This window comes from Furipterus horrens, unplaced genomic scaffold, assembly GCF_987537825.1.
Source record: "Furipterus horrens unplaced genomic scaffold, mFurHor1.1.pri manual_scaffold_11, whole genome shotgun sequence".
In the NCBI taxonomy this organism is placed as follows: Eukaryota; Metazoa; Chordata; class Mammalia; order Chiroptera; family Furipteridae; genus Furipterus; species Furipterus horrens.
Genome location: NW_028327181.1, coordinates 2,400,902 through 2,426,246, shown reverse-complemented (window position 1 = coordinate 2,426,246; position 25,345 = coordinate 2,400,902). Strand labels below are relative to the sequence as shown.

The following is a 25,345-nucleotide window of genomic DNA, read 5'->3' as shown; positions in this document are numbered from 1 at the left end:
GTTTTCTTGCCGGCCTTGTCCTTCAGCCAGCACAAGGACGCGAGCATGGGGCTCGCCCCTGGAGGGCTCTCCGACCCCCTTGAGCGTGAAACGGACCTGCCTAACGTGCCCGGGGAAGCAGTTGAATATCACAGCGTTCAGTTAATACGGGATGAGTTTTTAATGAACATCCAGAAGTTTGCAAATAGTGTACAGAGAACAATGCAGCAGCTTGAGGGTAAGCTTTTGTGTTTCTGCTCTTCAGTTAAACACAAGGGATTGCTTCCAGGAGGCAATTTAAGAGGCCAGGAGGCTTTCTGTTTCAATTCATGATTGTTCTTGTTTAGCTGCTCACGCTGTGAACGACACTGAGTGTGTTGTTATAAGAGACAGAGGAATGGTGGATGCTTGTTTTCAGGGATCTGACAATCCAGTGCCCAAGAAACTCTGGCAGAATAAGGGGCTCGAGAAAGTTTGGGGAGGTGGCAGGAAATCAAAGGAGACTCCCTGAAGGAGGTGGCATTAGAGCCCATATGAAAGAACAAGCAAGGCTTTAGTAGGTGGAGTTGGGGAGAAAGGGCATTTTGGGCAGGAAGAATACCCTCAGCACACGAGGGGAGGTTGGAGGGTGTGCGGCTTCTGTGAATGAGAAGGGGTCCTGGCGCTTAGTGATCTTTGCGTCTGTCCATAGCCTGCGGCCCCATACGTGGTGGGCTGCCAGCTGGACAGAGCTGCTGTGCGCCTCGCTGCATGGGGAGGTCGAGAGGCCGGCTCAGCGAGGAGTGGTCACTTGGCGGGGATGCCGACTGTTAGAGCTGAGAGGCAGCAGGGTGTTCGTCAGCCAGGGCTGTGAGGGTCCCCGAGGCGGCATTGCTGTTGTAGGCAGATAAGCCGCTCCTCGCTTTAGGTCAAATCCAGCACATTCCACCTTTCAGGAATTTTCTCTGTTGGCAAAGAGGCGATTAGGAACATGAGCAGAGATCAGACTTGTCACACGGCTGTGGGGATGTCTCCCAGGCTCCTGTCGGAGGGCGTTCTTTCCTGCCCTGAAGTGATTTCTCCCCGGGGACCCCCGTGCGTCAGCGTGACCCATTCCTCACAGAATAGCAGAAGCGTGAACGTTGTTTCTTATAATCTTCCATGTGATTTTATGTGTCTTGATTTTCAGTTAAAAGTAGGTGAGTGGTCGTTAGCGTCATTTCCTGGCACAGTGATGCGGATTTTGTTCCCCACGTCCCCGCTGCCCGCTTCCTTCATAGTTACAGTCCTTCCATCGCTAAATAGCAAACTGTGTTTTTACAGTATCACGGACATGGGGATGTTATTTACCGCAGAGCAGAGCCGTGTACTTGGATACAAACCTTCCTTTCTTGTAGAGCTTTTCCCTCCCGGCTCCAGCAATCCCAGTTGCCATTTTTTTCTCTTAAGATATCTGGTAAAAATATCTTGTACAGCCTTTTTATGTTTTTGCAAAAGCGCCTCCCTTTGTTAGGTTCCGTCTTAGCTGGGGCTGGGGTCCCCGTCGCGCGTGGCCTGGTGCTCTCAGCGTGAGGCCAGGCCCTCGTCCCGGACGCGTCGCCTCCTTTCTGCTTGGCCGGGTTCCGCTCCCTGGTGGTGCGGGCTGCGTCCTCAAGTGACTTCCTGGGTGCGTAGGGGTAATTTTTTGAGAACTTGCATGTCTGAAAATGACGTTGTTCTGTCTCCACAGTTAATTAATAATTTGGGTATACAAGTCTAAGTTGAAAATAATTTTGACACAGAATTTTTGAATACTGTTTCTTCATTTTTTTTTTTATTGTATTCCATGTTCCAGATGAGAAATTGGATACACTTTTGGGGGGTTTCACCCCACTTTATGCAAATGTTTAGGATTGTTTCTTTATCCCTGGTGTTTTGAAATGTCACGATGAGCGTTTCTGTGCGGCTGATTTTGCTGAGTGAGCACTCTCTGAGTGTTTTCAGTCCAAACACCTAGCCTCTCGGTCTGAAACGTTTTCCTGGTTCTCCCTTCCTGTCTCTGTTCTCTGGCTGACATTCCTGTTGGAAGGGTGCTGTTGATTTTGTCTCTTTTTTTCCTTGCATTTCCCACCTCTTTGTCCTTGTAACCCACTTTCCTAAAGAGTTCCTCAACCTTTATCTTCCCAGGCTCTGTCTGAGTGTCTCACCTCGGCCGTCACGTTTTAAATTTTGACGTCTCCTTCTGATCTGCGCACTGTCTGTGGCACCCTTCGATGGCCGCCAGGGTGTCCCACCTCCGAGACCAACATCGGGTTTTCGTAGTTTTCCTTCGCGTTACCTGGGCTTCCTCCCCGGGCATCGCTTCTCATTTATCTTGGACTGTGTTTCGCGATGGGGGTTTTCCAGATACCTGTTGAGCTCTGGTTGGTTCAATTTTTAAACGAGAGTTACTAAATTCAGGAATACCTTAAATAACTAAATCATTTTGACTGAAGTTGACCTGGGACAATGACCCAGTTCTCTAAAGTGCTGTAGTTTCATTCTGGTGACAGAGATGGAAACGGAGACAGAGCGGGAGGGGGTGTCAGACCCTGTTGCGCTGCTGTGTGGAGGGAGGAGCCGGCGCGTTAACCTGAACGTTGGCGTGTGCGGTGCTTCTCCCCACGCTGGTGGGTGATGGAGGACTTTCATGCTCCCAGGTGAGATCAAGTTAGAGATGCCGGGCATCAGCGTGGAGGGAGAGGTGTCCGCCCTGGCGGCCAACCCACACACTGTCGAGACCTTGGAGCAGAGTGTGGTCGACTGGCTGAATCAGATATCCGCGGCCGTGGAGGGCCAGCTGAAGAAGACGCCTCAGGTGACTGCGCGGTGCTTTTGAAGGTCCCTGATGCAGGTCACGTGGCCTCCCTGACAGAGCCAGGAGCCTGTGGACCCGTGTGGTCCAGCCTCTGCTCTTACGATTTTGGGACCTCCTTAGAAGATTGCAGTAAACACCCCCAAGACCACTCTTGTGCTCTCTGATGCCAGTGTGCTGCCAGGTTACTCCCTGGACCGATCAGGATAATGCCGCCCATCAGTTGGGATGGGGGGGGGCTGCCCGACACAGGAAGCCTGGCTCAGCCGGCTTGAAGGAGAAAAAGGACCTGTTGGCTCACATAACTGGGAAGTCCAGAGACAGGCTGGTTTAGGTCCAGTTTGATCAAGACACTGGCTGTTTCTGTGTGAGTCTCAGCTCCATCCTCCCTGGGGGGCCTCCTCCTCAGGCTGGTTTCCTGCGTTGTCCAGGGAGTCACTGATCAGACTGTCCTGGGTCAAGTGTCTGTCCCCGACGTCCTCATCCAGATTGGCCCCTGCATGGCACGTTTGGGAACAGAGGAACGGGTGCTGGACAACACACAGCCCTGCATGTCTGCCCCACGCGAATGGTGACAGTTGTGTGTTTGTGTCCCCGCTCAGGGCAATGGCCCTCTGGCCGAAATTGAGTTCTGGAGGGAAAGAAATGCAACTCTGAGCGCGCTCCACGAGCAGACAAGGCTTCCTGTTGTCCGGAAAGTCCTGGACGTGATCAAGGAAGCAGACTCCATGCTTGTGGCCAACATGCAGCCGGTCCTCACCGAGCTCTTCAAGCTGCACACGGAGGCGGCCGACAACGTGCGCTTCCTCTCCACCGTGGAGCGTCACTTCAAGGTACTGTGCTTCAGAAAGTCCGTGGGGTAGGTCTCCCGTGGAGTTCCTTTCCTTTTTAGAGATTGAGCGTTTTGAAGATTGTTGTAAAAGATGCATAAAATAGTATCCGTTATTTTGACCACTTGTAAGGATCCGGTTCAGTGGCATTAAATGCACACTCAGTGCTGCGTGCCTGTCACTGCTGTCTAAATCCAAAACCTTCTCAGCACCCCGACATAAACTCTGTACCCCTTAGATGGCGGCTGCTCCCTCGCCCTGGCTGCCGGCAGCTGCCCTTCAAATTTCTGTCTGACTTGCCCCGTCGTAGGAGTCTCCCGTAGGTGGCACCCGATGGCGTTTGCCCTCCGTGTCTGCTCTGTTTGACTCGGCATCATGCTTTCAGGGTGCGCCCATTTTGGAGCCAGTGTCGGGGTTTCAGTCCTTCCTGAGGCTCAGCAGTGTCCCGTTGTAGGGCTGACCCCTTCGGTTTCTCCACCCCTGCTGCTGGATGTGGGTGATTTCCCCTGCTGGCCATGGGGACACGCTGCTGTGACAGGGGTAGAACCTCCGCTCTTTGGGAGGGTTCCTGGGGGTAGGATTGCGGGTCCATGGTAATTTCATTCACCTGGTTCTTACGCCATTCCACAGTCCCCCCACCAGTGCCCGCGTGTGATCTCACTCCGCGTGGGTCTGCACAGGCCCGGCATCGCCGGCCCAGCACCTTCACTCTTGTCCCAAGAACGAGGCCAGGGAGAGCCCCGTGTGTGTGGCCGAGGGCGGCTGCGTGCGTGGTGAGCGCTGTGCCCGGTCCCAGCACAGACGCCAGAGGACCCAGGGCTGCACGGGCAGCCTCTCGGCCTGTTCCTTTTCTGGAGCGTGGGGACGAGGAGAAAACTCACTTCACGTGGTGGCCAGTGTTTCGGATGTGCTCGTATGTGCAAAGCACCTGGCGCGTCAGGAGCGGCCTTGGGGAAGCAACTGACACAGCTGTGCACATGGTACAGTGTAAATGTCACTCATGTGCACATGTGTGTACACGCATGCACACACACATAGAAGTGACAGTACAGCCTCAGACCTGGCCTGAGGGCTTGAGGTCCAGGTGGAACCTGTCCCTGAGCCGACGTAGCAGCAGCAGTGCCCCCTTCTCTGCAGAACGAGCGACGTGCGGGGCTCAGGGAGCCAGGCTGCTGTCGCTCCTGTGCCGCTGTGGCGCGTTGGCCCCCTTACTTTTCCTTCAGTTGACTTTAAATTTATTCATGGTGTGTGTATCTGTATGCAGGTGTGCAGTTTGCCTCATCTTAAACAGTAACACGCGCTATCGTGGGTTTGATGCATCAGTTACATGTGATTTCCTAATCCACGCAAGATGAGCATGTTTTTATAAGTTCCGCGTGCTGTAAAAATCATTGCACTTCCTGCCAGGGGGACACACACCTTGGAAAACACCGGCTAAGGTCACCTGTAGGGTGGCAGCTCCGCTGCATTTGGTGGCACTCTTGGTCACATACGCATGTGACGTGTGCACGCACGCTTTATAGACACTTCTGCAGATTGCTGTATTTGCTTTATGTAAATCTGTCTTTCCACGACACTCCATACAGACCTATCTTAAACTTGTTTTGTTTGTTCAACAGTTTCTCCCACAGTAAATGCGTTTTGGGGGGTATTGGGAAGGGCGAAACTTCCTGCCACTGTGGCTTCATGGATCTCTCGGGCCCCAAGGCCGAGGCTGCTCGCTATGCCCTCTCTCCCGCCCGTGTCTCCCGCCAGAACCTCACGCACGGGTCCGGCTTCCCCGTCGTCCTGGAGACCATCCCGTCCATGATGAGAGCACTGAGGATGGTGTGGATCATCTCCCGGCACTACAGCAAGGACGAGAGGATGGTCCCCCTCATGGAGCGCATCGCCTGGGAGATCGCCGAGCGCGTCTGCCGCGTGGTGAACCTGCGGACCCTGTTCAGGTGAGAGGCGCAGGTGCCTGGCGTCTGGCGCCTCTCCCCCAGTGTGCATCCCGGGCTCCCCGCGCCGCAGCAGGCACGCGCGCTCCGTTCCCTGTGGCTGAGCCGCGGTCCCTGTGCGGGTGTGGGCGTGGTTTTAGTGTACTCGGGCCTTCTTCCTTCTCTATCCTAGGAGAGACCAAGGCACAGGGCCAGAAAATCCTCCGTTCTGCCTCCAGAACTGAAGGAGACACAGATCTTTTTTCACTTCCTTAAAAAAAATTTGCACCCCCGGCAGCAGGCAAGGAGACCCCGCTTGGCAGGGCTGTGCTCCGTCAGCCCAGGGCAGTGTAGGCGCAGCCCACAGTTCTGCCTGGCCTGATGCCTGGCCTGCTGGTCAGAGCTGGCATGTGAGAAACCTGTGTGGGTGACGTGGGGGCCAAAATCACCGTCTTGTCATTTTGCTCCGGTGTTGCAGCCCCGGCTGGTGGCGTCTAGCCTGGGGCCCAAGGCCACCTGCTTCCCTTCCAGCCCAGTCGGAAAGCTTACCGGGCAGCTCACGGCTTTGACCTGGGTGGCAGCCTGGGCTGCGGTTTGGAATTCCTGCTGCGTCCTTGCCGATTGTGACAGAGCTGCCACCCACCTGCCAAGCTTTCCATGGAGAGGCTGTGAATCAGGGAGGCTGGCTCCTCCGGCTGAATTCTCCCCTTAGCGCCCTGCTCCTGCTCCCCTGGGGCTGGGACCCGGACCCACCGCCCGTCTGTCTTCTAGAGAAAACCGAGCAAGGGCGCAACACAAAACCTCGGAGGCCCTGAAGACCCTCGTCACATGGAAAAAGGCCTATTTTGACACCAGGGCCAAGATCGAGGCTTCAGGGAGAGAAGCCCGGTGGGAGTTTGACCGGAAGCGGCTGTTTGAGAGGACGGATTACATGGCCAGTATCTGCCAGGACCTCTGCAGCGTTCTGCAGGTAGGGGGCCGGGGCCCGTTCTTTTCAAATGTGTGTGAAGGGGCTCTAGGTGCCTGGTGGAAAGTGGTTTGGCCTTTTTTTTATGTTTCTACCCATTCATTTGGGAAATTGCTTTGCCTGTAAGCTCACAGCTGGTAAGGCACGTTGTTACAAGGTCACGGGGGCAAAGGGAGAGAGCCCAGCGTAAGGATCCCGACCGAGGGCAGAGGGCACACGCTTGCAACGGGGCGGACAGCCTCCTGTTTCTCGCTGCCTCCCCTGCCCACGGCGGCCACCTCACCCTAACCCTGGGTAGCAAGCTTCTTTTAAAGCAGCGTCTCTCGAAAAACAACATCCTTGTTTTGTGTTTTGGATCATACTACGTCCAACAAACGATGCTCAGGAATTCAGTCCTCCCAGGAATGAGCGTTCCCGAGAATTTGTGCAGAGCTCGGGGCCTACACTGAAGCCTTGGCTAGACTCTTGGCCAGACACCCAGCCGGTCGTGCCCCAGGGCAGCCGTTCTGGAAGACAGGCTGAGGGACCCCTGTGGGAACAGGTCCCAGAGGTGGTTGGTGCCAGTGCCAAGGTCCTCATGGTCCCGGTCTGTGCCGTCCAGCGCACAGCTATAGGAAGTGGTGACAGCCACAGGTCACCGAAACACCCCCCCCAAAGGAACCCCAAGTCGAGTTCCCTCTTGCCTGAGAAGATAAAGGGTAATTATCTCTCAGCTTCTCTCAGCAAAGGACAGATTGGAAAACCCTCAGAGGCGCGCTGGCTGCCCCCAGCACACTGAATGCGTCTCCTCGCGCGGCTTCTGGCGGGGCCTGGTGCCAGGGCGCAGCGGGGGGCAGAGGGCACATCTCCTTGCAGGAAGGACGGAAGGGAAGGAGCTGTGTGTTTTCCCATCTCTGCCTTTCCTTCTGCGGCATCTTCTTCAGGGCGAGGGGCCGGCTACCCCGGAGGAGGCGGGACCAGCAGCATGTGGTGTAGGGTTCCTTGGTCAGGGCAGTTTCTTAGAACGCTTCTTAGCCTGCCTTCTGCGTCTGCAGGGGGCACATGGTCTCTCCCAGCTGTCAGCGTCCTGCCCCCTTGTTACACACGTGACACACTTGTCTGTCCCGGCTCTGATTCTCCTTGAAGCCCCACAGGCAGCGCGCCCGCTGGAATCCCGTGCTCACGGCACCCTTGCCGTGTAGGAACGGGATGCCTGGGAACAGGAAGCAGAGGTGCTGCTCTCTTTCCTGCGCCCATGCGCACACCGTCCTCCCGTCAGACCACACTGCAAAACACAGGTTCAAAGACAAAAGTACTAAGAATTTCAAGATGGCAATAGGAGGTCCTTAAGCGCAGCCTTTCTGAGCCTGCGCGCCCACCCGGGCTGCACGCTGGCCCTGGCAAACGGGTACCTGGCCTGTGGCTCCGTGGCGCTACAGCCGCATAGAGGAGAAAGGCAGGAGGCACGGCAGGGGCACAGCTATGGCTGGGTGAGTCCTGGGAACCACTGGGGGCCTCGGGGGTCTCTTTTAAAGGCTCAGACATGAGACAGTGACGTGTAAAGATGAGTGCTGCTGGCTGGGCACTGTGAACTGCACGTGCGAAGGCCCTGGGGCAGGCCGGAGCGTGGGACTGAAAGAGGCTGAGTGGCTGTAGGGCGGTGGGGGCAGCAGTGTGGGCAGAGGAGGGAGGAGGTGGGGAAGGGCCTGAGCCTGCGGACTTCGTAAGCTGGGTCAGGGCATCCGATCTTGTCCTGCGTGCAGTGGGCGTGGCACCGCACAGCACGCAGGGCCTGGCCCGGGGGGAGGTTGCCGGTGTGACGAGATTCTTGTTCTAGACAAATCTAGGTATGCCATGCAGTGGTAGTAGGGACATTCCGCGCAGAGCCGAAGGGTGACCTCCTTGTGTCTCTGACTGGACAGGTGCTGGAGGAGTTTTATAACATATTTGGTCCGGAACTCAAGGCAGTGACGGGGGATCCTAAGCGCATCGACGATGTCCTGTGCAGGGTGGACAGCCTGGTCACCCCCATGGAAAGCCTGACCTTTGACCCCTTCAGCATCAAGTCCTCGCAGTTCTGGAGATACGTGATGGATGACTTCAAGATTGAAGTTCTGGCAAGTGGCCGCTCTGTCGGTCTGACGTGGGCGCCATGCTTTTCCTTGTTCAGTTGGCTGGGTTATTTTGCTATGCTTAGTTTTGCTTTTTCTTTTAAACCACAAAGATTAATACCTGCTTTTTTATTTAAAAAAAAAAAGAAGGAAAACAGTACAGAAGAGCATAAGGCAAAAACGAACATCCCTGTCTTCTTTGTCCCCCCTCCTTCTCCTGGGGTGACTAGTTTAAACTGAGCTGGACACAGACGCGTCGCTACAGAGGTGCGTGGGGTGGGGGATGGGAGAGGGCTTGGGTGCTCCAGCCGAAGCCGAGAAGGGGGAGCTGTGACAGGAGTTACACTGGAGTGAGGTGGTTCTGGCCACAGCAGCCATCAGTCAGGCTGGGGGCGGTGGGCGGTGGGCGGTGGCCCCACACGGTCTGGGGGGGAGATGTGACTTCACCGCCCAAAGCGTGAGAGGCGGCCCACTCAGCCTCGTGGGGAAGCGCCACCCCCGCGTCATGTCCTGCGTCCTTGTTTTTTAATCCCAGAATGTCTCTTTATAGTGACAGCCCCAGGCGGTCCTATGTGGTTGTACAGACGTTCCCCTTTAACTGTGTTGGATTATTCTCAGCTTCTCTTTCATTGCAAGTGTCCTTCGTTCTTAAATTGAGCTTCTTGTCAAGGCTGCCTGTCACACTCACGGGCACGTAGCAGGACCACACAGCCCGGACTCTGACCCTCTCCACCCCCTTCTCACTGTCGTCCCCATGATCTGTGTTTCCTCAGGACCGTGCCAGTGGGTGTTTGCTTTTCTGACCTGACTGTTCCATCCCTACTGCCCCCCTTTGCCGTGCTGACATCTGACATCGTTCTTAGTAGCTTTGGTTGGATTAGCGGCCAGAGTTGGCTCACACGCCCATGCAAATATGCAAATGTCATTCCTGCTGACTCGGGAAGGCCCCATAGCCACCCCCTCCCTGTCCAGCCTGTCCCTCTCCTGGAGCTAATCACTGCTTTCTGCCCCCCCCCCCGCTTAGTTACCTTTCATCATTGACCTTTCCCGGTCGCTCTGACATCTTGGCAGCGTGCCTCCCGATAATAACGGCTCCATCTGCGGGAACGCGGCGGCGCTGCTGCTCCCGGGACGGCCCCCCAGCCCGCTGCGCCCGTTGCAGTCCCGAGGGCCGCCCTGGAGACCTGCCGCCCTGGGCCTCCCGCCTCCTGTCACAGCTGTGGCCCTGGCTCCCAGATGTCACGGCTTCCTCTCCCCCCTTCCCGCCTTCGTCTTGCAGGAGCGCGCTGTTCGGTAGCTTCCTAGAAGTTCCTAAACATATGAGTCTTGTACGTGTGAATTCTTGAACAACAGGTGTAGAATTAATCAGGGCTGAAAATAATTTTCTTCAGAAGTGTAAAGACACTCCTCATTGATGACTGTCTCCCAGCGTTACCAGAAGTCTGAGGTCATCTGATTTAGCTTTCCTAGCGTTACCTTCCTCTTCTTAAAGACGGGGTGGGGGTGCAGAGGGTGCCTTGGGGCCTGGCTGTGTGGGGCGGAGAAGGGGTTCTTGTTTGCCCCTCTCGTTCCTGGTGCCTCCAGAGGTTTCCGGGGGGAGCAGACAGGACCCCTGTTGCCGGCGGCAGGCGTGGTTTTCTGCCTTCTGTAAAGTTAGTTACTCTCCTTCCAAAAGTTCCTGAACCGCGCCCCCTGCTGCCGTGCCCGGTCCCACTCCTCTGTCGCTGCAAGTCAGCACTTTAAAAAGTCCCTCTTCCGCCACGGTGAACTGGCTGACGGGAGAGCAGGAGACCAAAGCAGCTCATCTCCTGCTGCTCACAGGGCACCAGCCTCCCCTAAAGCACCGGGGGCCCTTCTCAGGGCACCGATGGGTGGTTTGCTTTTGTTTTCCCCGTTGCTTTTGCGGGGTAATTACAGCAGAATGTTTTCTTGACTTTTTAAAAATTTTGGCAGGTTATTGAGAAAGAAGCAAAAAACTTTATCGATGAATCTTTTAAGACGCTTCGATCAGCAGAAGCAGCATTTGACATGCTTTTGAAGTTTAAGCATATTCGTTCACGGGAGGCTATCAATCGGCAAATGATGATGAAATTTAACGATATCCTTGCCCAGTATTGTAAGGAGGTGAGTGCAGTGAAAATGTGGACAGCTGAGTCCCGCTCTTTGTCTTTTCCGTCTAAATTCGGAGAAACGGGGGAGTTTTCCCAAGTCTGTCACACAGCACAGGTAACCAAAACCAAGTGGTTTGTTTGGTGAGGGGAGAAGCTCAGCGAGAGCTTACCAAGCACAGTAGTCTGCGCCTCACGCTGTGGTGGCCGTGGGAGCGCGTTGTGGCTGGAACCACAGGGGTGACAGCGCCATCGCAGCGAACCCCGCGCGCGGGCCAGAGGCGCGTCGACACGTTCATTCAGAACACTGCGCCCCGTGCTTGCGTGGCCCCCGTGCAGCGTCGGGCAGAGAGACGGAGGGGACTAAAACCCAGGTTCTGCCTGCAAAGACGTCACCGTCTGTGGGAGAAGCAGACAAAAAGCTGCTTATTGTTTTATTCGGAAAAGAAAATGAGGACGTGTGAGGTCATCAGGTTGACATGAGCCCGTGTAAGACAAAGGGGTGACGTGACTGTCTGCTGTGTCAGTTTTCCGTTGCTGCTGTTCAAACCCCCACCCACCGTGTGACTGAGAACTACGCGAGTTTGTTATCTTACAGTCGGCTCTAAGGCGGGAAGTCTGCTGCAGCTTCCCCGGGCTCTAACCAAGGACCGGCCAGCAGAGCCCTCTTCCTCTCGGGGGCTCCTGGGGGACTTCATTGCCTGTTGTTTTCTGGTTTCTGGAGATTCGTGATCTCCTTCCACCTGCAAAGCCAGCAGTGGCCGGTCCTGCCCCGATCACGTGGGCCCTCTTCCTGCTTTAGGGCCCTGGTGGCCACATGACCCACCCAGGCAGCCCCGGGCGGCGTCCCCCGTGCTAAGGTCAGCGGGCTGGCAGCCTCCATCCCCCTTTGTCATGCAGTGCAGCATATTCACAGTTCCGGGGTCCATGATTCTTCCCCCCACTCCTAAATACCCAGAGGAGAGTGAGGAAGTGCTGCTTTTAAAATACAGGCCTGGACCATGGGGTCCAGCAATTGCACTTCCAGGTATACACCCAAAACCATTGAAATGAGAGTCAAAGAGGTACATGCACCCCCACATTCATAGGAGCATCATTCACAAGGGCCAAGGGGTGGAAAGGACCCGGGTGTCCACTGACGGGTGAGCAGACAGACAAAGTGTGGTCCAGCCCAAAAACAAGGAGGTGTCATTCAGCCTTAAAGGGAAGGGGGTTCTGACACCTGCTACCACGTGGGTGAACCTCAAGGTCACCATGTTAAGCAAAATGAGCCAGTTACGAAGAGACAGCGACGGCGTGGTTCCCCTTGTAGGAGGAACGCACGGTGGTCAGATTACAGACAAAGCAGAATGGCGTCGCCAGGGCTGGGTGGGGGTGGGCACAGAGTTTCCGTCTGGGAGGATGGGAATGTCCCAGAGACGGAAGGGGAGCTGGCCGCACGGCCCGTGAGCATGCTCGCTGCGATGAGCCATACAGCTAAGGTGCTTAAGGTGGGAAATGTTACCTTATGTGCGTCCTACCCCCACGTAAAACTTCATACTAGACGATTACAAAATCACAGTGGCGCGCACACACGCAACTCGTGTCTAGAAGAGATCTCAGGATTTCCAATAAGCCAGTGAAACAGATGGACACAGTCTGTAATTATAAGGCAATTTGGAACATCCCATGTATTAAACAATAGAAAAACTTATGGGAAAATACAAGAAAAAGTGTGAAATAATAAGTAGTAAAAAACACTGTTTTAGACTCTCGCTTGACATTCCGATGTTCGCCTCTTTAACGACACGCACCCCCAGCTCCATGGGTGCTGGCTGCACGGGGCCGGGCTTGCTCACAAGATGTGTTGGGTTGCTTTCCAGATCGACACCATCCATAACCTCTTTGTTCAGAACCTTGACAACCCGCCGCTGTACAAGAATCACCCTCCGGTAGCAGGTGCCATCTACTGGGAACGGTCCCTGTTCTTCCGGATTAAGCACACGATCCTCCGGTTTCAGGAGGTGGAGGGGATACTGGACAGTGACCGGGGACAGGAAGTACGTCGCTTTGCTCCAACCCCGTCCCCCTTGCTGCCTCCCAGGCCCCCGTGAGAAGCCGCTCACTACCAGATCCGTGCCCTGCCTTTAGGGGGGCTCTCTGCGGTCCCATGTTCATGGCTCGGATTTCAGACAGCCTTGTGCGCTCATCCAGCCTTGTGCGCTCTTTCTCTTTGGCAACTCAGTCCTATAACATCTTCCTGGGGCAGGCACGGGGGCTTCTCCCTGAACTTGATCTTCAGCCTCTCTAGAGGGTGGCCACCGTCTTTCCAATAGCACTGCCTGTCCCTCCGCACCCGCGGGTTTTTGTAAGTTCTGTCACAGGTGCTGACAAACCTTTCGTTTAAAAGTCCAGAGAGGATTTGAGGCATTTGTGGGTCACGTGTCTATTGCAGCTACTCAGCTCTGCCGCTGCAGTGAGCAGTGTCCGTCGCTGTCGTGAGGAGGGACAGGCGTGGCTGGGTTCCCACGAGACTTCCCGTATGGACACGGGGGTTTGAATTTCCTATAGTTTTCACGTGCCGCAGAGCGTCGTCCTTTCTGATGTCTTTCTAATCGTGAGAGAGCTGCACTCAGCTCACGGGCTGCAGCAGACGCGGCGCGCAGGTGGGGCTGCCCCGCTCGCCGCCCAGCTCCCCAGCCACGGCCTCTCCAGCGGACCCTACAGAGCGTGTGGAATTCCGCCTGCTGCCTTCTGCAGCGTGTGCTGCACGAGTTTATTTTTATTTTATTTGTTGAGAGAGCGATGTTATCTTCAAGGGCCAAATGCTAATCGTCTGAGTTCTTGGCAGGTGAAGCAGAAGTACTTGGACGTGGGCAGGACGATGAAGGCCTTTGAGGACAGGAAGTACGAGCAGTGGAGAGACGCCACCGAGCAGATGCTGCCGGCGCTCATGAAGAAGAATCTGCTCACAAAGGCGAGTCTCCGCGTCCTGTCCGGGCTCCGTGGTCGCGTGAGGGTGTGGCGGGCAGCGTTGTCCTCACGCTCATGAAGCCGATGGTATTTCCAAAGTCAAAGGCTGGTCAGGAAGCGCACCAGAATCGGAGAGGTCTCCGGACTCCTTGGGCAAGTGGCCTCACTCCGAGCCTGGGTGTCCCCATTCACAGAAATGAGTCGGCTCCAATGAAATAAGCACACGAAGTGTTAGATGAAACATGCAGGAAACAGCTGGCCATTGGCCGTTCTTTACCTACAGGAAAAAGCCATTCCGCGTGATTCTTACTTGACTTCCATTTTGGGCCTGGCGCGCAGCAGGTGCTCAGGAAGTCGGTCCTAGCTGTGAGGGAGGACAGAGCGGGCCTTCCAGTGCCGGGTCTCTGGTCTCTGGGACTCTGAAGGAGGGACCGAAAGGAGTGACGCGGGCCAGGTGGGGCCTGTGAGGCACTGACGGCTCTCGCCCCAGCAGAAGGGGCCGCCGCCCCTCCGCGCCAGCCGCTCTTGACTCCGGTCATCGGCCTTCCCAGGTGTTCGCAGGGAGCCAGAACTGTGGGTTTTTAACGCAGTTGTCCAGGTTTCAAAGGTGGGTGGCTAAATGGAATTCTTTAAAAACTTCACTGAACTAAATATGTGTCCTTGCTGGTTCCAGCCAGCTGCCCGGGCTGTGGGGGCACCAGGGGACCCACACTGGTCTTTTGCAAATCAGCGCGTAACTTGGTTAGTGTTGGTCTGGGTGCTCCTTGGACCGCCCTTCCACGCTGATGGAGCGCTCCCTCCACAGACGTGTGCCGTCTCTGCTGATGCCGTCAGCTCCGACAGGGGCGCGACCTTCGCCATCAACTTTCCGTCTGCTCTCAGGGAGATTATTAGTGAAACAAAGTCCTTGGAACAGCTGGGGTTTCCTGTCCCCGAATTAGCGAGGAACGTCGCTCTCCAGGAGGACAAATTTCTTAGGTAAAAGGCTTCTCTTAAACCATCAGTAAACTTTTTGGTCTTGGGACACCCTTAGAGTCTGAAAAATTACTGAGAACCACCCCCTTTCCCCAAAACTTTCATTTTTGTGGTTTTTTTCCCCTTTTCCTTTTCTTTCTTTTTTCTGAGGGGAGGGAGGGAATGGGGTTAGAGGTGAGAGGGAAAGTCCCAGTGTACCTCGGGGGCCTGTCGGAGCATGGGGAGAGGGGAGAGGGGGGAGGGGGTGGAGACTCCCAGACATGCCAAAGGGCCTGTGGGAATTGCCTCCTATTTTTTTGTGGGTTTTATAACTACCAATGTTTACCATTATAAATTAAAACTAGGAAATGCTTAAAATATGTATTCATTTGTCCAAAACTAACAATAATGAACCATTCCATGTTGACATAAGTAACATTCTTAACGAGAAGTAAGCTGGTGGGGAGCGTGGCATTGCTTTGCGTTTCTGCAAACCTCTCGGTCGGAGTTTCCCGCTGCCCCCGGGTCCTTGTGACCGTCTCTCAGGTCGGTTATTAAGCGGCCCACTGGCTCCCTCACCCTGCTGTCACCGTCTTCCCTGGGCCTCGCAGGTACATGGAGGGGATACAGCGCATGCTGGACCACTACCACATGCTCGTGGGGACGCTGACCGAGGCCGAGGCCCTGCTCCTCGATGACCACGCGCAGGAGCTGGTCCGCGTGCTCCGGTCGGGGTACAAGCGGCTGAACTGGAACTCGCTGGGTAACGTGTTCCGTCTGTTCTGCCTTTTTGCCTCCAAGACCGTGTGGCTGAACTGCGGCCCCCGCACGTACGGCTGCGGCTCCCAGATACGTTGGGAGTGCTGAGCAGGTGCACCGGGCGGGCCTCAGGCCTCGTCTCCAGGCGTCCGTGGGGACGGGACCAGCGCGGGCCGCTGTGGCCCTCCGCTGACCCAGCGCTTCCTCCTCCAGACGCCCAGGGGCCTCTACTTTCCTCCTAAATTAAAATCTGGCTTTTGAAACGATTATGGGTCTGCGTGCAGCTGTAGGAGTTAGCAGGGGGAGCCCCGCGCGCCCTCACCCGCCCCCCAACGCGGGCGTCTCACTGGTGCTGCCCAGGCGTCCACGGGGACGCAGGGGGGGCTCGGGGTCCTGCTTCCTCCCCTTTCACAGTCACGCCCACTCCCTCCCCCCTTCCTCGCCTCAGCCCCGGCAACCTCTGACCTGTTTTCCTTTTCGGTGTTTTGTTCTGTAACCTTTCGGGGCTGCCTTGTGTCGCCCAGCCGACCTCTCTGGAGACTGAGCCAAGTGCTCCTTCCTGGACTGTGGAGACGGACGCCCCCCTTGCTCCAGGGCCTGCTCGGACGCCCCCACGGCAGGCGTGCAGGGCTGTGGGGGCCTCACCCAGCATCAGGCCCCCGCTGGCCCGCCGTGGCGTGGGGCACGGTGTCTGTGGCGGCTGGCCGTGGAGTAGAGCCTGGGTGTCTGCCACTTCCTGCCTTGCTGGGACGTCCCTTTCCTGGTCCTTCGGCGAGAGAGCAGGCTCGTCTTGGGCTCTGTTTCCGTATGTGTGTCCCTACCTGTTGGCACTTGTGGGTCGCCGGTTCCTTCAGCTCCAGGTCTGGGAGATCAAAGCAACAGAGCGACTCTCATTCCTTGGGCCTGGGGTCCCAGCCAGCCCACCTTCTCTGCCTTTCTGCCTGTACTTGTTCACGGACGCCACGCAGGGCTTCCTTAGCAGGACGACAAGGAAAAGTGCGCCTTGCTCCCTACGCCGGGAGGCGACGCCGCCTCTCCTTCTGAAACAAACCCGGCATTTGGCTTTTCCTCTTTTCCTTCCTCCTTGCGCCCTCCTCTGGACCGAGTTCCCCTCCTTTCTGCCCCACGCTCCCCTCCTCCCTGCTCCTGCATGTGGTGCGTGTGTGTCTGCTCTGCGGGCTCCAGACCCAACCCCTGGGGCGAACGTCCGGCTCTCCCCGCACCGCTGAACCTCTGGGAGGCTCGGGGCCCTGAGCGACAACTGGGCACGACCTCAGGGCCCGGGGCACAGGCTTGTCTAAGGGACCGACGGTGACGCGCTCCGTCCCTCCCCTCGGGTCACCGTTCTGGTGCTTGAGGTTTCCTTCTCCAAGCAGGCGACGGCGGCTGCCGCGGCCACCGGAAGACAAGGGGGCTGGACAGACGCCCCCGCCCCCAGTGCTTTGCTCATGACGTTGCTGAAACCTGAACAGAGGAAATGTGTCATTTCGCTGATTCCGAGCACAGGGCTCCATCCTCCCCAGGGGCGCCTGCGGCTCTTTGCCGCCTCGCAGACCCACGGGGAGGGACGAGCAGGGTCCTTCCTGCGAGAGGGACGCCGCCTGGTGTTAGCGTTGCAGGCGGGTGAGGGCGGGGCACGGAGAGGGACGCGCAGGCCGAACACCTTTCTTTGTTTGTCCCCCTTTTCCCACAGGCATTGCTGACTACATAACTCGGTGCAGACAGGTCATTGGCAAGTTCGAGTCCCTCGTCCATCAGATCCATAAGAACTCGGACGACGTGTCTTCCAGGCTTACGTTAATAGAGTCCATCAATCTCTTCAAGTATCCAGTGCCCAAGAGTGGGGACGAACTCCCAGGTAGGCCTGACTTCCCGTTTCTTTGATGACGGAAGAAATGGAAAAAACCCTCTTGGTTGTGGTTGTGAGCGCACACGTGTTCCGTGAACGGAGTGAAACGCGTCTGAATGACCTCACTCACTCACCTGCACGGGTCGTTGGGGATTCTCGTGGGCTCAGCCCTCCTTGTTCAAACCAGATATGGAAGTGGTCTGAGACTCGCCCCCAGGGAATCCGGGGCTAGTGGCCCAGGAGGCCGGGAGCAGCAGGCCTGCCGGGGTGTGAAAGCTGCCTGCCCTGTGAGGCGTGCGTACCTCAGCTTAGCAGGGGTCCCTGCCGCCACTTACTTCTTGCCTGGGGTCCGTCCCGACTTCTGGGTTGACTTGTTTTCTGTTTTGGGTCAAGCTTAGAGACTGCTTTTGTATTTCCAAGAGAGACAGCTAATGTTTGGGTTGCTTTTGAGTCACTGTCCCTGCCTGTGAAGAGCTGTGACAGGCGTCCTCCTCTACAGGTGTGAAGGAATTCTTTGAGCACATTGACCGAGAAAGGGCCAAAGATGTGGACTACATGGTCAGGTGGTACCTGGCCATAGGGCCTCTGCTGACCAAGGTCGAGGGTCTGGTGGTCCACACCAACACGGGCAAGGCCCCCAGGCTGGCCGCCTACTACGAGCACTGGGAGAAGAGGGTCTACGAGGTCTTGACGCGGCTCATCCTGAAGTAAGCTCGCCTGTTGCTGGTTCTGAAGACCATGTGCGTAGGTTAAAATAGTTTATGTGGACGAATCGTTAAAGGCGGGGCCGGGGGCTGTGTGTGGCAGGGACAGAATAGAAGCCAGATGGGTGGTAAGGCTGCTTTCTGGCTGAAGGTTGCTCACGGGATGCAGGGCTGACTTCCCATCCGGCTCATGTTCTCGTCAGACCCCTCCATGTTCCTTCCGAGAAGGAACTTGCCCTCTCCCACGTCAGCTGTCTGAGCGACATGCCAGTGTCTGTGTTCGCGGGCAGCAGAGAATTGTCGTTTCTCAGTGGTCACGGAAACCCTGGTGACTCTCACCTGCACTGAGAGGGGCTGGTCTGAAGGTCCCGTGACCTGTTCCCGCGCCCCGGTGGTCCAAAGGAAAACCCTGGCCAGCAGAGCTCCATGTATGTTTGAATGAACGCCCGTTGCCTGGGCCAGCCTCCCGGGGGTGGAGGCAGGACACAGGGCAACAGAGAGCCACGGCGATGTCTGTGAAAGCAAGCAGAGGAATGTTGTGGGGAGCGCGGGGCTGTGGCCAGTGGCTGGGAGGGCCCGTGGAGAGGCCGCGTTGGAGCTGAGGCCTGGAGGTGAGGGGCAAGCTGCAAGGGGGGAGCTTCCCGGGGAGGCGAAACCCTGCGTGAAGACCGCTCTCCCTGAGCCAGAGGCGGGCAGCGCTCGGAAGTCGTCATCATTATTCAAGTGCCGCCCCGCCTGTAGGTGGTGGTTGTGTCCCAGACTTTGAAATGAGAGGGAGACGCAAACCCCGAAGGGTCCACGACCTCCCTGGAACGTGATGCTCCTGTGGTTGGCAGGCCACGCGGGACATCTGGGACTCAGGCGTTTTCCCCGGTTGCTGGGTGTTTCTACTCTGTGAGGGCTGAGTCTTTTTATTGCCCCTCCCAGGAACCTGCAGTCCTTTAACTCTCTCATTCTGGAGAACGTCCCTTTGTTCCAAACGGAAACCATCTTGACCGCGCCGGAGATCATCCTCCATCCCAGCTCGAGTGAGATCGACAAGCTGTGCGTCCACTGTGTCCGGAACTGCGTGGAGGTCACCAAGGTGAGGGCAGGGATGCCTGCGCTGTCACACAGGGGCCCGTGCCTCGGGTGGCAGGGCCACCGGCTGCTGGCAGCAGGTCCCCAGGCGATGGGGCCCACGGGCCCCTGTCTGTCCTGAAGGGCAGTGTGGTCTCTTCTTGGCTCCTCCTCTGTTGCTCTCTGAGTCTTGGACTATCCCAGGCTTGCTCCGGGCACTCCTTCTTCTGCCCTTTCTGTCCTCTGCACGGACATGGCTGGTCCCGTGGCTTTAACACCCACGGCCCGCGGAGCTGTCTCCTTCCCATGTCCGGCCCAGGCCTCTGCCGCTCAGCGCACTTTTCTGGTCGGTGCCTCCTTGCTGTCCGCCCTTGGACCTTGGACTCCGCACGTCCAAGCTGCAGCTCTGGCAACCTGCTCCCGCCCAGGTTTTCCCGACTCCAGGAAATGGCACCGGCGCCACCCGATGGCTGGAGCCGAGGGCCTGGGCGCCTTCCTGGATGCCCCGCTTTCTCTCTCCACCCACGTCCAGCCCCTCAGCAAGCACATCTCGCTCCCCAAACGCACCCCCTACTGTCTTCTTCCCGCCGTTCGCACGGGCCTGGTCTGTCCCGAGTTGCTGCCACCCTCCCTGGACGAGTGCGGGAGGGACCCGGCTTCCACACAGGTGGTCAGGTCGTCTCATGTCATTTCATCCCTTGCCTGGAAGCCCCCGTGACTCCACACGGCACTTGGAACACAATCCGTGCTCCTTGTTCCGGTCACAGCTTCCTGGTCCCCATTCCCCGCTCTGTCCGTCCGTCCCCTGTGCTCCGGCCTCGTGGACGTGCGGTGGGCACCACCGGTTCCCCTGGGCCGACCGACCGGACGGGCCTCCTGCCCGGACCCCTGCCTGCCGGCCCCTGTCCTTCTCCAGCGTGCCACCGTTCCACTCTCAGCTTCGCGCGCGCGCCACCTGCTCGTCTGCCTGCTCACTCCCTCCTGCGCCTGGAACGGCAGGTTCATGAGCACGCGGCCGTGTCTCACTGTTCACTTCTGGACCCGCCCCCTCAGACGGCGTCCAGCGCGAGGCTGGCTCTCAGTCAGGGCCTGCGGAGTGCATGTCTGCTGGCGGGGGCCCCAGTTTATGTCTTACCCACAGAGGGGAAGTGGGGCCCTCCTTGTGCCTAAGGGTGGCCGTGCCCCCTCCGGACATGGAACAAACACCTTTATCTTACGTGGCTTGTACAGAAAGTCAAACATGTTTCAGGTTTTTTTTCTTTTTCGCATGAAACTAAGAGCAGATACCACAGACTGTGAATTCCGCTTCACTGTACGTAAAGGCCAGTGATGAATAAACTGCTCATATTTTATGATCTGCCCTGTCTGACCGCACCTGTTACCTGGCCAGGGTCACACAGCACACTTCCTGGGCGTGCTGGGCGGGTGCAGCATGCAGCGCGGGGAGAGGGCCTGGCCTTGTGCGGGCCCTGTGGGGCGCTCCTGAGTGTCAGGTGTCGGGCCGGTGCTGGTGTCGCGGTGTGGTCAGCGGGGGCCTTCCCACCTTACAGAGGCGGCCTGAGCCCCCCACATGCTCTGCTGCTCTGAACCAGTGGGAGGGGATCTTGACGGCGTAGCAGGGACATGTCCCGTTTGCTCTGGGACGCTGACTGAGTTTCTTCATGTGTCAGTAAGAAAACCGATGTCTTACCTACCCATAGGAAGTGGGTGGCCGTTGTTATTGAAAGGTCAGCATTTTTGCGTCATGAGGCGCTCCAGATCTTACAGTGACTGCTGTTTACGTGGCGCTGGGATCTCCGGCTGGGCCATCCTGTGTCTGCCCTGCTCGCTCACAGGCCTGAGGGGCCGGCTGGTGGCCGGGGCGCCCAGCTCCCCTGCGTGTGGCTCCTCCCCAGCTCGCAGGCTAGTCAGCCTCGTCTAAGGGCCAGGGCGGGGAAGCCGCACAGGACTTGCCGAGGCCGCTTCCAGCCCTCCTGGTGGTCAAGTTGCAGGCCGACCCCGGGTGGGAGAGTGATGGGAGGAGCAAGGAATGGTGGTCGTTTTTGTGATCGAGCACAACTTGCTACTAATAAAGTTGTTTTCATTAGGAGCAAGAATTATTACTGGAGACTAGTATGCACACAGGAAGCAGAATTGACACTAAACCGCTGTCTTCTCCCGGGTTCTTATTTCTCCAGAATTTTGTTCGATGGATGAACGGCAGCTGCATAGAATGCCCTCCGCAGAAGGGGGAGGAGGAGGAGGTGGCTGTGATAAGCTTCTACAACGACATTTCCCTGAACCCTCAGATCATCGAACAAGCTGTCATGATCCCCCAGAACGTCCACAGGATTCTGATCAATCTGATGAAGTACCTACAAAGATGGAAGAAGTACCGGCCCCTTTGGAAACTGGACCAAGCCATTGTGATGGAGAAATTTGCCGCCAAGAAGCCGCCGTGCACAGCCTATGACGAGAAGCTGCAGTTCTATTCCAGGGTTGCCCAGGACGTCCTGCGCCACCCGCTCGTCAAGGACGAGCACTGCGTGCGGCTCCAGCTCGGGCCGCTGGCCAGCGCCGTGCAGGAGAGCGCCCGGTCCTGGGTGGTGTCGCTGGGAAGGCTCCTCAGTGAGTCCGCAAAGGAGGAGCTGCACAGCCTTTACGAAGAGATGGAGGTAGTGGGCCCTTCGGTTGATTAAAACTACTTTTCCTGAGAGTGCGGTCTTGATTTGGTACCTTCCCGCCCCCCCCCCCCCCCCGCAATGTTGATTGAGTGTCCTTCAAACCATCTTTTCTAGAACCTGGCTAAAAACTTGAAGAAGAGCCCCAGTACCCTTGAGGATCTCAAGTTTGTCCTTGGGACAATTGCAGAAATTAGAAGTAAATCCCTGCTCATGGAACTAAGATACAGGGACGTCCAGGAGCGGTACCCGCACCATGGCCATGTATAACCTGCGGGTGAGCGAGCACACCCCGCCGTCCTCGGCCTTTCCCAGGCTCCCCTCAGAGACGCCTCCCCACTGTGCTGCCACAGATTTGTCGATGACTTGAAGTGACAGAATCTGAACGTAAAGCAAACCCCACAGTTATTTGGAATAGTGAGGACTTAGAGTCTGTTTCTTGGTCTTGCATTGCTGCAGGCTGGTCTATAACTGCACACCATTTCAGTCTCCTGCTTTCTTTCTTTCCTTTTGGTGTTCATTTCTTTTAATAAGTAAAAGACTGCAAAAATGGTAAGGAGAGAGAGAGAGAAGATGATAGCAAACTGGTGGAAGGTGGTAATTCAATAGTCTTTCTTTGTTTAGGGTTTCAAGGACTTTTAGAAATCCATGGTTGAGCCCCTGAAATTGTATGCAGAAATTTTGCATGCTGTGCATCTCTCTCTTTTTCTCTCTTACGTACACAAAGAAGCAACTGGGAAAGCAAACTAGTGGAGAGAGAAAAAAAGCTGTTGTAAGTCTGTATTTGCAGAAAATGTTATTCCAGCATTTATATTGCTTTGCTGAGCCCTGGGCTGGTAGCTGGAGACCCTCTCGTCAGAAGAAGGCACAGTGTGCAAAATTTATGTTTTTATAATTAAAACAAAAATTCTCTTTTGTCTTTTGTTTCCTTTTCTCTATTAAGTAAAATGATTTTAAATTCTGTATCCTAACACTTTGTTATGAGCTGCTTATATTGTTCATGTTTCTCTTGGATTCTCGGTTTCATTCAAGTCATTTTGTGTCCTTATATGCCTGTTATTCTTTTTATCCTCCCCTGAGGACAGAGGGAGGGGAAGGAAGGGAGAGGGGCGAGGGGAACGTTGATCGGCTGCCTCTCATGTGCCCCGACCCCCCCAGCTGGGGGCCCATTCCGCCACCTAGGCAGGTGAATCCCGCTGGTGACCTCTGCGGGATGACAGCCGACCGGCCGAGCCACACCGGCGGTCAGCGCTGTGCTAGCTGACGGGCTGTGGGGGGTTGGAGGCTCTGGACGCTGTTACATTCTCAGAGCTTTGCTTTTGCTTCTGACAGACGGCATAACTGGATACGTTAGCAAGCCAGCAGGCCAGCATAAGCATATTCTAATCAGAGATTGAGTTGATTTGAAGCTGGGATGTCGTTTATGAAGGGCTTCCCTATCTTGATTATCTGTCTCTCTGTTTACTTTTAAAACTTGTTTTGCCCTGATGTTAATTATAAAAATATAATTTTTACATACAAATATGATTTTCATTTTTCAGCCAGCTGTAACCGTAAGCTGACTCTCTCGGCAGTAGCTGCGGCCAGACGCTTGGCTCCCCAGCTGCTGACCGCTCACTGTTTGTTTTTCCATCAGCCCTCCGACGCGGAGACGGCGCTGGTGGGCAGGATCGAGAGCACGTGGCTGAGCCTGTTCAGCGAGGCGGCGGACGTGGAGCACGCTCTCGGCAGCATAAAGAGAACGTTCACGGAGGTACCTTTTACATTTCTGCTTCCCGAGTGACGATCCTGAGGGACATCCACTGGGTCCCATTAATGCCACCCTGCCCTCCTCAGATCACTCGAGGTGAAATACTGAGCTACAGGCAGCAGATAGAGGATTTTGCAAAACGTTTTTATCGCGAAGGCCCTGGTTCTGTCGGTGAAGATCTTGACAGTGGTAAGAAGAGTCATGCTGGGCTTCCTGGGCGTTTGCGTGTGCTTCTGAGTGCTGTGGGGAGACGGGCTGGGGGGTGCTTCCTAGCCTTGCCTGTGCGCTGGGTCCACCTGGGGAAGCTCCACAAGCCACTGGGGCTGGGGCTCAGGTCCAAGCTGTCCGAGTCCCTTGTTCTAGAGCAGCGGTTCTCAGCCTGTGGGTCGCAACCCCTCTGGGGGTCAAACAACCCTTTCACAGGGGTCGCCTAAGACCATTGGAAAACACATATATGATTACATATTGTTTTTGTGATTAATCACTATGCTTTAATTATGTTTAATTTGTAACAGTGAGAAGACATCCTGCATATCAGATATTTACATTACAATTCATCACAGGAGCAAAATTACAGTTATGAAGTAGCAACAAAAATAATTTTATGGTTGGGGGACACCACAACATAAGAAACTGTATTAAAGGGCCACGGCATTAGGAAGGCTGAGAACCACTGACCTAGAGGGTGGTCTGGCCATCAGGATGTTTAGAATCTCCCGTGGGGACCCTGGGGTCTGTCCCAGGCTGAGACTACCGAGAGGGGTCAGAATGCTAAGGAGACAGACTTCCCTAATTGGCAGAGTGCAGACATCGCTGGCCTTAGGTTTCAGTCAGAATCATGGCGAGGCCAAGTCTGCTCGTTCCAAATCCGTCTTCCCCAGTGGCTTCTGTGGGTCAAGTGATAGTTTATGTCCATTGTTCATGATTTCGCCTTCAACTTGGGTTGCCTTAACGTGTTTTGTTTTTGTCCATCTATCTGCGTGTTCACCAGGAATAGAACTTTTAGCCACTTTTGAAAGGGAGCTGGTGAAACATGAGAAGAAGCGCCAGGAGCTGGCCAACGCTGAGAAGCTCTTTGACCTTCCCATTACGATGTACCCCGAGCTGCTCCAAGTGCAGAAGGAAGTGAGCGGGCTGAAGGCGCTCTATGAGCTCTACGAGGGCCTGAAGGTGCGTGTGCCGTAGACAGGCCCGCCCATGGGAGGGCACGCCTCGCTCAGGCCCCGGACGGTTGGGGACGCGCTCCCCTTGGCTCTGAGGAAGCCTGCTGATGGGCGCAGGGTTTCCACGTGGGGTGGTGAGAGCGTTCTGGAACTAGCTAGTGGTGATGGGGGCACAACATTGTGAGCGCTCACGGTGCCACTGACTTGTGCACTTAACGGTGGTTAAAGTGGTAAATGTCACGTGTTTTACACGGTAAGAAAAAATAAAACTCCTGGGAGGTCAGCGCTGGGCTCAGGCGTGGGGTGACCTGCTGGACGTGGAAGCTAGAAATAGCGAATGTCATGTCGTTTGGACGCTTTTCTTCAGCGTCCGCTCCCCGAGCAGCTTCATGCCATCAGACAACTGACTGGTTCGTTCATTCCTTCGTTCGTTCCTCCGTCTGTTTGCTCACTTAGCTCTCTGGAGCCCAGAGCTGCGCTGGTCGGAGAGTAGGAGCCAGCTGCTTCTACCCTCAGCACTCCGGCCCTTCCTGAGCCCCAGGAGAGCACCACTGTTGGGCTCTTCAGCAAACAGAACCGCAGGAGCTGCAGAGCGGTACTGTGAGGCGCCGGCCCACGCAGCGGTAGGGGCTGAGTGCAGCACTGCCGGCGGCAGGCGGGCGCCCGGGAGAGCTGGTGTGTGGTTCTCTCCATGTCTGAGCTCGAAGGCGGGAGGGGACTGGTGTCCCCACTCAAGGACAGCCAGGGAGAGTGTTCTCTCCTGCTGAGCTTTTCGATGAGTTTAGGA

At 56.2% G+C, this 25,345-nt stretch overlaps 1 protein-coding gene across 1 annotated transcript in view; it reads left to right on the top strand.

Moving 5' to 3' along the window:
* The window catches only part of DNAH10 (dynein axonemal heavy chain 10), a 95,576-nt gene that overhangs the window by 5,998 nt on the left and 64,233 nt on the right, over positions 1-25,345 (top strand). The window contains 20 exon segments of the mRNA XM_090257848.1: positions 1-217; positions 2,637-2,794; positions 3,394-3,624; positions 5,377-5,567; positions 6,315-6,513; positions 8,412-8,606; positions 10,554-10,724; positions 12,571-12,747; positions 13,539-13,664; positions 14,466-14,638; positions 15,226-15,377; positions 17,067-17,231; positions 17,722-17,929; positions 18,854-19,010; positions 21,163-21,639; positions 21,763-21,894; positions 21,896-21,922; positions 23,282-23,398; positions 23,482-23,584; positions 24,387-24,565. Of these exon segments, the coding sequence (XP_090113974.1) occupies positions 1-217; positions 2,637-2,794; positions 3,394-3,624; positions 5,377-5,567; positions 6,315-6,513; positions 8,412-8,606; positions 10,554-10,724; positions 12,571-12,747; positions 13,539-13,664; positions 14,466-14,638; positions 15,226-15,377; positions 17,067-17,231; positions 17,722-17,929; positions 18,854-19,010; positions 21,163-21,639; positions 21,763-21,894; positions 21,896-21,922; positions 23,282-23,398; positions 23,482-23,584; positions 24,387-24,565 (3,555 nt within the window).